Source organism: Xyrauchen texanus, chromosome 36, assembly GCF_025860055.1.
Source record: "Xyrauchen texanus isolate HMW12.3.18 chromosome 36, RBS_HiC_50CHRs, whole genome shotgun sequence".
Taxonomy (NCBI): domain Eukaryota; kingdom Metazoa; phylum Chordata; class Actinopteri; order Cypriniformes; family Catostomidae; genus Xyrauchen; species Xyrauchen texanus.
In genome coordinates, this window is record NC_068311.1 from 20803556 (window position 1) to 20815442 (window position 11887).

Sequence of the window (11887 nt, forward strand, 5' to 3'; positions counted from 1 at the left end):
AAAAATAATAAAAACAAGGCAATTATTGATAGGGAGATAAGGGGTTGAGCTATAACAAATATATAAAATTATAGAAATAATCGCTCAAAATACAGTATTTTGTAAAAGCTTCCTTTAGAAGATAGCCACAAGGCAGTACTATTGTAGCAAAATACAGAAATAAATACTTAAATACTTTTGGATGTAGTTTGTGGAGGTCATTTTGTGTTCAGTCGTTACTTACCATATTTCCACAGTGCTTCTAAATACGATTGATAGTTCTGTAAACAGATTATTTACAAATGGCTCTCTCTGAAGAGCGTTTCCTGTCAACACCCTGTTTCAAATAATGGCGAGGCTCCCCCTAGTGGTGTTCAATATTAACAAGAAGTCATTACGACATTATTAATGACATTGCCTGGATAGGACAAATTCACCAAATAAAGTTCAGAAACAATTTGATTCTTCGAAACAAAAGGTTCAGTAAAATCAATTGCTAGATTTTTATTTTATTTTTTTTACATATTACATTTGTTGACGTATCTAAAATAAAAAAGCATGATTAATATCCCTTTCCAAAATTGCACTTCCCATCAATGTTAAGAAGATATAAGTTTGCTAAATCAAAGAAAGGCTCTTCATGCAGCAATTAGAATAAATTCATTAAATAAGATTTCTCTCACTTTTAAAGCTGTCAGTCCTAAAGCCCTGAATCCTGATTATTTGACAACTATAATGTGGCAAAAGATAAATTACAAAGCAATCTTTACATGATAAAATAACTGTTTATTGCTAATCTCACATCTCACAATAAATGCCACTTTAAAAATTAGATTTAAATGCTTCATTCATGAGCATGGGGCCATTTGAAATTCTGTCTTACACAACATGCTTCAGATTACTTAATTGTTTTGTAAAATGTAATGCAACTCAGCTGTATTTTTACACACTAGATAACATTTTTATCTGAAGTACAGAAGTATACATTTAAGTGTAAATAAGTGATTAAATTCAGCAAAGTACTGACTATCACCTTGATAAAATATGAAATATTGTATTTATTCTGTAACTGCAGGATATGGTACTAAACTGATACTTGGGGCTACAGGCCTTTCATTTGTCCATAAATAATAATCATTTTTAATAGTTTTTTGCAATTTTATTTGCTTTTCCAAAGACAATGCATTGTCTGCTATGCTGAAAAGGTTTTAATTTTAAAAGTCAGTCATATATAATAGTTTGGATCGCTTGTTTCCACCTCCACCAGTGCTGTTTTTTTCCTACGTGGCAAAAGCTCTGGTACCATGGGGCAGCTAACGCAGCATCCTGAGTTTGCGGTAAAATAACACAGCCAAGAGTGCAGCAATAGAGCCCACAATGACAAGGACAGCGAGAGCAATGGTCAGTCCAACAGGAGACCTATTACTGTCTTTTTGAACACCAGTCAGGGCTGTACAGGGAGACAAAAGGGAGAAAACATTTTTGTTTGCATGTTTCCTGACACTGTTTCTTCAGTAATTATTATTAATCATATTACACATCAGTACTAACCTTCTTCCTTAGAGGTAACAGCTGAAAGAAAGACAGAAAGAAATAACCATTATTAATGATTATCCTTCTACATTTAAGTATCTTGAAATAACTTGCAATATGTAAATATACTGAATGTGTAAATAAGAAAAATAAAATGATTCATATAATTTTAGAGAGCCAATGTAGAGGTAGGAAAGAGACATACGGGTGTCCATTCGAGTCTTGATAGGTCCTGAGGTGATGAGAGTGGTGTCTGAGACACCATCTTGAATTGTTGTTGTCTGTGTGTCTCGTCTCCTCCTCCCATTGCATTGCTGATGATTGAAGAGAATGAAGCAAGTTATATACATCAATATATTTCACCCAAATATATATATATATATATATTATTAACTGAATTAAAGGGATGTTTCACCCAAAAAGGACAATTCTCTCATCATTTACTCACCCTCATGCCATCCCTGATGTTTATGACTTTCTTTCTTCTTCAGAACACAAACAAAGATTTTAAGAAGAATATCTTAGTTCTGTTGGTCCATTCAATGCAAGTGAATGGTGACCAGAACTATGAAGCGCCAAAAAGCACATAAAGGCAGCATAAACGTTACCCATAATACTCCAGTGGTTAAATCCATATCTTCTGAATGAGAACAGACAAATATGTAACTCAATTTTCACGATCAATTAAACTTCCTAGCATGCGCCAAACACTAGGAAGTGTAATCGAGCTTGAAATCATGATCGCCAAGGAGACTGCTGATGTCTAGATTCATAGTGAATAGGGAGTTACATTTTGGTTTGTTCTCACCCAAAACCAATTGAATCACTTCAGAAGACATTGGTTAAACCACTTTTGTTGAATAATTTTAAGCTGCCTTTATATGCTTTTTGGAGTTTCAAAGTTTTGGACCCCATTCACCTGCATTGTATGGACCTACAGAGCTTCTTCTAAAAACAATTGTTTGTGTTCTGCAGAAGAAAGAAAGTCAAACACATCTGGGATGGCATTAGGATGAGTAAATGATAAGAGAATTGACATTTTTGGGGGAACTAATCCTTTAACTTTTAAAATACAGCCAAATTAAGTATAAAGGTCTTATAGACTTAGAAGAGCTTCTTATACCTTGAACTGGGTGCAGGTGTTGATTTCACAAAGCCTGGTAATGCAGTGGAGGTAGTAGGTGGAGATGGTCTGGTTCTGCTGCTCTACAAAACGGAAGGCTGGGAAGCTGAAGCGGGCCTTCTGGCTGTCCCCGTTCTCCAACAAGGTGGTCATCTGATCCTTTGAGCACCTTTGTAAGAAAAAATAAATTCACAAATAAACTTTACAGGACTAGACACGATAGAACATAGGATATGTAGAAAATATAGAGAAAAATATTTCATTGCATACTCAGAATTTTTTTTTTGTAACATTTGTAAACTTCCAGATAAACTATATAAGAAATATGTTAATAACAAATTCCCAATGCTGTCTTTTGAAACCTTATATAAACATATTTTGAAATGACTAAATTAATTCCAATAATACAAGCATTGTTCATATTTGACTAACACATAAATATTGCATCAATATTAATAAAAAAATAACCGTCATTGTGTACTTACGGTACAAAGAGATTGAAAAAGGTTGAATTGGAGGGTAGGGCTGAGATAGAGGCATAGCATCGGTCCAGCAGAATATGGTACCTGTGGAGGAAGTAGAGAACAGCTTAAGCCAACTTGTTATACACACTAATGGAAGGATATCTAAGAAGAAAAACCAACAAATGTCACTCACTGTGATGTCAGGTTTGCAGCAATGACTTGCACGTAAATTTTAGCCCTGAGCTCAATACCCAGAGATGGGACTATGAGTGGAGTAGTGTAGTTCACATCCTGGAGAGTATAAAAAATAGTTAAAAGATTAAATACTTGGCACAGAGAATATATGACAAGCAATATATTTTTGTAATTTGGAAAACATTGGCTTTTCCCAAATGTATCATTTTAACTGTACATACTTTAAAGAGCTGCATGCTCAAAGTGCTAATGAAGCTTCCGTTTTTGTCCTTCACTGCAATGGAGGAGGATGACCTGTAGAGGGAGGTAAAGATTAGACATTAGAAGTGCCTTGGACTCTTTACAGTAGATCGAGTATGTACAGCTGCAGGCTGGTGACCTCCAATATGGGGGTATATCCAAAAGGGGCGGGGTCACTTCTAAAGGGTCGGGGTTACTCCAAAAGTGTGTATCACTTTCACTCAAGGTTAAGGTTAGGGAAAGGGTTAGGTTAGGGGCTCCCTATATTTCTTCAATGACGAGTTGGATCTTAGGCCCATTTTTGGAGCAATGCCTGCAGCTATACCCTTCTATAAAGATTCTACATTCAAGCTGCATATTCATTATGTTTAATATGTGAGAACCTTTATGGGACAGTCCAAAGGTTAAAGCCTATGAACTTTTCTTGTGCTTTCATCAAAGCGTCCACTTTCAAGAGCAGCACTGATTTAAGAATACTTAAAAAAAATAAAAAGAGCTTACACATCCACTTGTGTATTGTTGATCAGGTATTCGAGTGGGTATGCACAGGAGTAAAAATATTTCAGCTCGGCATTGTAGGTCACTGTTCCGACTGTGGGGTCGAAAGATCGGATCACCCCACTGATGTTAACCGTCTGGATGTTAGAGAAGTCAGAGAATGCGCCGGTGCCTGGAGCGCTGGTGGTCTAAAATATAAATGGATAAAAATAAAACTAAGTACGCATGCACAGAGAGAGAGAACAAAACAAAGGCAAATGAGCTAGAGATAGTGAGAAAGGGAAAATCAATTCACCCCTTTAAAAGTCATCTCACAAGATTCCAATTAACTTATTTCAAGAAATGTTCACTTTAAACATTTGGAATACTATTAAAAGAGACTCAGTAACTGGTCTGCATGGGATTAGAATTAAGGGGCCATTCACACCGAACATGTTTTTGCAACGGTCTGCAATGTTTTTGAATGTTTTTTTCTATGTAAACAAGAGCTTAACGGACTTCTTTAAAAGCACATTTCGAGACAACTGCAATCTATTCTGTTTTGTGCGTTGTGAGGTGTCAAGATCTTTTAAGCACAAGAACGTGTTCAATCTGAATGGCCCCCAAACACTGCCCCCTTTTGGTTAGAATCAATAATCAGCGTAGGTGTAGCTTCGGATCTGACAATACTTACTAAGAAGACGCTGCCACAGGCGTCCAGTTGTCTGAGTGGGAAACTGAAGCGCAAGACAGGTGGAGTTACAGACGCATCCAAAGTTCCTCGACACAGCGGGTCATTTGCAATTTGGTTCAGAATCAACAAACTCTCATTATATCCTGTGTAAATGACTGGGCAAACCTGGATTGCCAAATTTATAGATTGGGTCCCACAAGTCACTGCAATGTCAGTATACTCTGTCAAGGCAAAGATATCCTTGTTAGACTGTGATGCTCCTGGATAATTGTCTTACAAATGGCACTTAATAATTTGGTTAGATATTTTTAAAGCAGTTGGAAAAAATTATACGAGAAAAACACTTAGGTTGCACAAGGGAAATACCTGGACGCCTGAAGTAATTTCCACAATCATTTAAAGAGAGAGCCAGATGACCCTGAATGAGTGTTCCCAAAATCAAGAGGTGGAGTAGAGCCATGTCAGTTATCTTACCTTCATAAATTTCAAGCTGAATAAAAAAAATAGCCTCAAACAAACTAAGCCCTATTAGAACACAAGAAAAAGTCCCTAATGCCTTAATAGTTCTTGAAGGTATTCCTGCTGTTTATGGTAAGTTCCCTTACTGTTCCTCCTCAACTTGGCTGCTGGATTAAGTTTGACTAGCTTCACCATGTTCTTTATATATATGTATAACAGATGTTAGTAAGAGCATTGCTGCAGGATTGGACCAAAACAAGGTCATTTGCCGTTTGGTATGGTTGCTTAAGGTATGGAGTTCTTAAGAACAATTCACTTTTGTGGATAAGGTCCTTTACCTTCAGGCAAATAATGAAACCTTAAACATTACCTTCAAAGTTAGACCATATACAGTGACCACTGTCTTTGTCATTTATTATGGCACTTGAACATCCTCGAACGTACTAAGATGTAATTTCATAAACTAAGTCCAAACTCTATTGAAGACGCACACAATGTGTGAGAGTCCCTCTTCTCTTTGACCTTAAAATGCAACTCTGTCACTGTGACATCTGATTGTGAATGTCTTTTCTTTGGAATTGTGAATGTCTTTGTGAATGTCACATTTTTGGACATTGACTGGAATTCAATCATAGTGATGTTCCCTTTACAAAAGGCTTCACTACGATGTTGCGCTGCTAAGCGCTACGGGGGGAACAGCTTTAGCTGTGAGCCGAGCTGAATAATGTGTGGAACACGTCAATGAACATTGACCGGAATTTATAGCCTCGGCTGATGTAATCATTAGATGCACCTGCGGCCAGGCTATAAATGGACACGTCACCAGGTGTCGTCAGAAACTCTTTTTTCAGAGCGATTCTGTTTCTGTGGTTCACACACGCTGTCAAAATTTTCTTTCCTCTGTTAGGAGATATAATCAGACAGTGTGCAGTGAACGTTGTTCTTTTTCTCTTCTGTTTGGAAAATATTATATATATATATTTCTAAAAAAAAAGAGAGAATGACTGAAAGCAAACGGTGCGTGTTCCCCTATTCTCGCTCTATAGCTGAAGACGACACACATCAGTTTTTGCTGTTTGTTTGGGGGTAAGAGCACGCTGCTCTCGCGTTGCAGCAGGGTGGGTGCGAGCACTGCGATTTGCTTTAACAGGCAGAGTGCGTCGTGCTCGCCTCGCTTGCTTCCGGGAGTCAGCACTCTCGAATGGATTTGGTTGAGGAGCAAGAGACGGGTTGATCCCTTTCTCTCACTCTCTCCCCAAACCCAGCTGTTCCTTCACATGAACTCGACGCTTCTTCGGATCATGAGGTGGATCGCGATTTTCTTCCCGCCTCCGAGCCTTCCGTCTGCGATAAAAAAATCTACGGAGGAATTGCTCGATGTTGTTACTCGTGCGGTTGCCAGATTGGTCATGGCCACGCGAAAAAGAGACCCCCAAATGCTCCAAATTAGGGGATAGATTTTATCTTCCAGTCTAAGAAAGGGAACGCCTCATGGGTTCCTTCCCTTCTTTGATAACCTCCATGAAGAGCGCATGGAGAACCCCCCAAAAAAAAAAAAAAAAAATTAAAAAAAAAAAAAATATATATATATATATATATATATATATATATATATATATATATATATATATATACTCTTCCCGTGTTCACATACCCTCGACGTCATTATATTCGACTATCGTGGGTGCTGAGGCACGGCAGTATTCAGTGATGCTTCGAAGAGACGCTTGCGGGCTATCTCTCGCCGGGCTCGGCATCGTCACTTAAGAAGCCCTCTTTCCCCTCAAAGCCTTGTAGGACAACCTCCACTTTAGTGGGAAGGGCTTATTAAGCAGCAGGTCAGGCTGGTGCTGCTCTGCACACTATGCTGCTCTGCACGCTATGCTGCTCCTCCCAGGGATTGGTGACAGTCTCGCCGCCCTCGAAGCCCCTCCATTCCCGCAACCTCTTGGTGTTTCGGGTTGCAGAGGCTTCCGTCAAAATTCTCTGTTTTCGCTGTTCCTGTATGTTATTCAGGACGCGAAACACCCGACAACCTCTCAACAGGAAGTGTTAAAATATAATACCCACCTCATAGATCCCGGCAGCGTGGAAACTTCTGCCGGATGAATTCTTTTCTGTGGGTCTTATAAGGGCGTCAGGATTTCATTCACTCACCGTTTTTTCCGTGCTTCAACAGTATGTTCTCACTACTGTGAACCGGATTTCTTTTTTATGTAAAAAGAAAAATCAATCTCCTGGTTAAAGGGGCCACGGTGTGTGTTCCCCTTCCAGAGAGAGAGTTAGGCTATTACACTAAATACTTCCCGTTTCCCATGGAGGGTGAGGGGTAGCATCTGGCTTAGATCTTAAAGCTTGAACTACCCGTGGGTGTTCAAGTCCAAGATGATGCCTGTTAAGACGGTCGTGTCTCAAGCCCTACAACTCGTTTGGCTGGTCACCATCGATCTTATGACGCACTTCTATGCTTCATTTAGAAGTTCTGCCACAACATGGAAAGTTCCTGAGATTCACTTCCGGGGGCAAAGTCTTCCAGGGTCAGGTTCTTTCTCTCAGCCTAGCCCTTTTTACCCGCACATTCACAATGCATGATGTAGCGCTGGCTCCTTGCGACTCCGGGGCATCTGCATTCTGAATTATGTAGACGACTGGCTGATCCTAGCACAGTTCCAGGAACTGGCAGTTCAGCACAGGGACATCGTCTCAGCTCATCTGTTTCTCTGGGGTTGAGGCTCAACGCCAAGAAGAGCGTACTCTCTCCCACTCAGAACACTGTCTATCGGCGCATCATATGGAGTTCAATCTCAATGCGGGCACAACTGTCTCCCGCTAGTATTGAGTCCATTTAGATCACCATGAGCAAAGTCAGGCTAGGGCAAGGTTGCACTGTTATCAGTATCAATGATTTCCAGGTCTCAGGGCGAATGCGTCCACAGTGATCCCTCTGGACCTTCTGCTCATGAGACCGTTTTTGTTGTGGCCAAAAGCCAGGGGATTTCATCCAAGGGCCAAAACCCCTAGGCTAAATAGGGTTACGCGCCTCAGGCTTCGTTCCCTTTCTATGTGGTTCAGACCCCGGTTTTCTGCCTTGGGTCCCACTCTAGGTGCGTCTTGTTGTCGCAGGCTGCTAACGACAGACGCCTCCCTGATGGGCGGGGTAGCGGCCTTAAGTGGTCGTCCAGCTTAAGGGGATAGGAGGGTCGTCAGCTCGGTTGTCACAGTCACTGTCTCGGGTTGATGGCTGTATTTCTGGCCCTGAAATACCTCCTCCTGAGGCTGCCATGTCTTGGTGCGGGTGGACAATGCAGCGGTAGCCTCTTACATAAATCATCAAGGAGACCCACGTTCTTGTCAGCTGTATTTCTGACACGTTGGGTTCTCCTTAGGGCCCAGGGCAAGCTCCTGTCACTCAGGCAGTTATATCCCTGGATACCCGTATATGGGAGCAGATTTACGGTCCAGACAGAAAATACCAATGGGGGAGTTAAGAACTCCACCCTAAGGTAGTAGTTGCCCAGAGTTCACCAGCAAGGGTTTTTTGCCTCTTACTGATAGCACCGCGCTGGCCGAACAGGGCTTGGTTCTCGGAGCTAATCTCTTCTCTCGACGGCTCGCCTTTGGTGGTGCCGAACAGGAAGGATCTTCTGTCTCAGGCACAGGGCAATATTTCATCCCTGCCCCAAATTGTGGAATCTTTCATGTTTGGCCCTTAAGGGTACCAACTGAGGGACACAGGGCTCTCTCCTGAGGTTATCGAGACCTTTTTAAATGCCGGGCTTTTTCCACTTGGAACAAGTTTGGGTGAGATCTTAGGGCAGAAGAGGACCTCTTCAGCCTCTATGAATAGCGCAATGTCTCCTCGACTTCTCCCTGAAATCACCCAGCCCCCTTGGGTCTGGACGTTAAAACACATACATGACCCAGAATGCGTCTGTATGCGTTTCTTTCCCCGGTTTCTCTGCTCCCGGGAGTCTTGGCAATGTTCACCAGCAAGGGTCTTGCCTCCTATTAATGGCGCTGCGCTGGCTGAACAGGAAATGGTTCTCAGAGTTAATATCTCTCCTCGACGGTTCGCCTTTGGCGATTCCGATCAGGTAGGACCTTCTTTCTCAGGCTTAGGGGGCATATTCATCCCCGGCCCGAATTGTGAAACCTTTCATGCTTGGCCCCTGTAGGGTACCAACTGAGGTTCACAGGGCTTTCTCCTGAAGTTATCGAGACCATTGCAAGTGCTAGGGCTCCCTCCCTTGGAACTGATCTGGGTAGATTTTACATGGCAGAAGAGGACCTCTTCGCCTCTGTTGATAGCGCAATGTCTCCTCTACTTCTCCCCGAGTCACCCAGTCCCCCCCCTCGGGGGTGCTGTTCGTGGTGGCGCATACATGGCACAAATGCGCCTACATGCGTTTCCTTCTAATAAGTTCAAATTACAGAACCTGCTAACTGCCAGTTTGCTTCAGTTCTGGATTTTCTGTGGAAAGAACTGTCAGCGGGCACTTGCCTCGCCACTGCCAGGTTCTATGTGGCCTCCACTTCGGCTTGCCACGCCTTGGTGGGCGGGGTGCCCTCTAAGAGGCATCCTTGCTAGGACCTCTTCATAGGGTAAGACCCCCCTTTTTTAAAACCTCTAGAGTCAGCGTTTGGTAGACTTCTGACTCTCAAGATGGTTTTTCAGATGGCAATTACGTCTCTAAGGAGACTTGGGTACCTACAGGCTCTGTCTCTTTTGCCGGCCTGTTTTGAGTTGCCCCAGGTAGGACCAAGAGCATTCTTTGCACCCTCACCCTGACTACCTGCCCAAGGTGCCTTTCTCGACCATTGGCCAGTCATTCTCTAAGCCTTCTGCTCCCTGCCGTTTGTAATGCCGGAGCAGCTAAGACTACTCAGACTTTGTCCAGTCTGTGCCCTTCAGAATTATGTCCACCGCATTTGCTAGTGGCGTAAAGTCAGGGCAGCAGTTCTTCACTTTGAAGCCGCGACCGGGTTGTCACTTTGGGTGAGGGACCTACGGCCCGGGCCTACGAGGCGCGCGGTCAAGCTTCGCCAGTAGGTTTTAGGGCGCACTCTTCCAGAGGGCTCTCCTCCTCTAAAGCCTTGGCTAGAGGTCTCCCTCTGCAGCAAGTTTGTGGTGCGGCAGGTTGGTCCTCTCCGCGCACATTCATTAAACTTTATAGTTTGGATGTTCTTGCCACTCTTGGCTCTTACGCCCTTGAGTTGACACCGATCAAATTTGTGGTGCGGCAGGTTGGCACTCTCCGCACACACTAATCACATTTTATGGTTTAGATGCCCTTGAGTCGACATCTCAGCTTATGCCTGAACAAGTTTGTGATGCGGCAGGCTGGTCCTCTCCGCTCACATTCATCAGTTTTTATGACAAGTTTGTGTTGCGATAGAGTTCTCTTCGCACACATTCATCAAACTTTATGGGTTAGATGCTTCGCTACTCTGGGCTCTTATGCCCTTGAGTCGACATCTCAGCTCATGCCTGAACAAGTTTGTGATGCGGCAGGCTGGTCCTCTCCGCTCACATTCATCAGATTTTATGACAAGTTTGTGTTGCGATAGGGTTCTCTTCGCACACATTCATCGAACTTTGTGGGTTAGATGCTTTGCTACTCTGGGCTCTTATGCCCTTGAGTCGACATCTCGGCTCATGCCTGAACAAGTTTGTGATGCGGCAGACTGGTCCTCTCTGCACACATTCATCAAAAAATTAATGGTTTAGATGTTTATGCTACTCCGGGCTCTTATGCCCTTGAGTCGACATCTCAAGCTCATGTCTGAGACCTCTCGCGTTTTTGTGAGTACACTGCACAATCATAGGGGTCCGGACAGCCCCAAGTGCGGCGGCGTGGGTATTGCGTTCCCCGTAGCGCTTAGCAGCGCAACATCGTAGTGAAGCCTTTTGTAAAGGGAACGTCTCGGGTTACATGTGTAACCCTTGTTCCCTGAAAAAGGCGGAACGAGATGTTGCGCTGCTTTGCCGCACTGGGACGTCCCAGGACTGCTCTTCAAAAAGGAGTATCTGACGACACCTGGTGACGTGTCCATTTATAGCCTGGCCGCAGGTGCATCTAATAATTACATCAGCCAAGGCTATAAATTCCGGTCAATGTTCATTGACCTGTTTCACACATTATTTCAGCTTGTCTCACAGCAAGAGCTGTTCCCCCCGTAGCGCTTAGCAGCGCAACTTCTCGTTCCGCCTTTTTCAGGGAACAAGGGTTACACATGTAACCCGAGACGTTTTGTCTCATACACCTATTTGATTTAGCCTGAAATGCTGCTGTTCATTTTTTGTTCTGTTGATGCAGAAATTTAGGAAATTTCAAGCCGATTGTGATCAATTGAATCTGGGTTTTGATCCTACAAATAAAACATTAATTCAGTAATCCTAAAGCTTGATTCCAGTGAATCCTATAGTTAAACTGAGAAGGTATTTTCAAAACAACTGCAAAACCATCAGTACTGGATTCTTGTTAGGTTGTCATATTTATGCCATATCAATAGGTAATGAGGAGAAATCTGTGACTGTTGTACTCTAAATTTGTTTACCTTTAATGTGAAAATGGACTTAATCTTGGTCACAGGACAAGCCATTTGAATGGTAATACAAACCTGTCAGCTGAGCTACCTGGGAAGGTTAAAAACTGTTTTTCTAATTGGGGTCAAACCAGAGAGCTGGGTGTTGCCTTTCCTCTATTGTGAATGCTCCAAAAC

At 42.7% G+C, this 11887-nt stretch overlaps 1 protein-coding gene across 1 annotated transcript; it reads right to left on the reverse strand.

Annotated features, from left to right (window-relative positions):
* Positions 1-1292: 1292 nt before the first annotated feature.
* si:ch211-229d2.5 (zona pellucida-like domain-containing protein 1) lies at positions 1293-5165 on the reverse strand. The gene is made up of 10 exons (XM_052107807.1): positions 5072-5165; positions 4706-4926; positions 4036-4220; positions 3516-3588; positions 3293-3390; positions 3121-3201; positions 2636-2804; positions 1718-1826; positions 1531-1551; positions 1293-1429 (listed from the first exon to the last, which is right to left on the reverse strand). The coding sequence occupies exons 1-10, from the start codon at positions 5163-5165 to the stop codon at positions 1293-1295; spliced, it is 1188 nt and encodes a 395-aa protein (XP_051963767.1).
* Between the last annotated feature and the right edge of the window lie 6722 nt (positions 5166-11887).

Bases quoted from the DNA above. Each gene is read 5' to 3' on its own strand.
- si:ch211-229d2.5 (XM_052107807.1), bottom strand. From the start codon at position 5,165: ATGGCTCTACTCCACCTCTTGATTTTGGGAACACTCATTCAGGGTCAT. The intron at 4,927-5,071 runs GTATTTCCCTTG...TTGCCTTGACAG, and splicing joins AAATTACTTCAGGCGTCCAG to AGTATACTGACATTGCAGTG. The intron at 2,805-3,120 runs GTAAGTACACAA...TTTCTTACAAAG, and splicing joins TTTTTCAATCTCTTTGTACC to GTGCTCAAAGGATCAGATGA.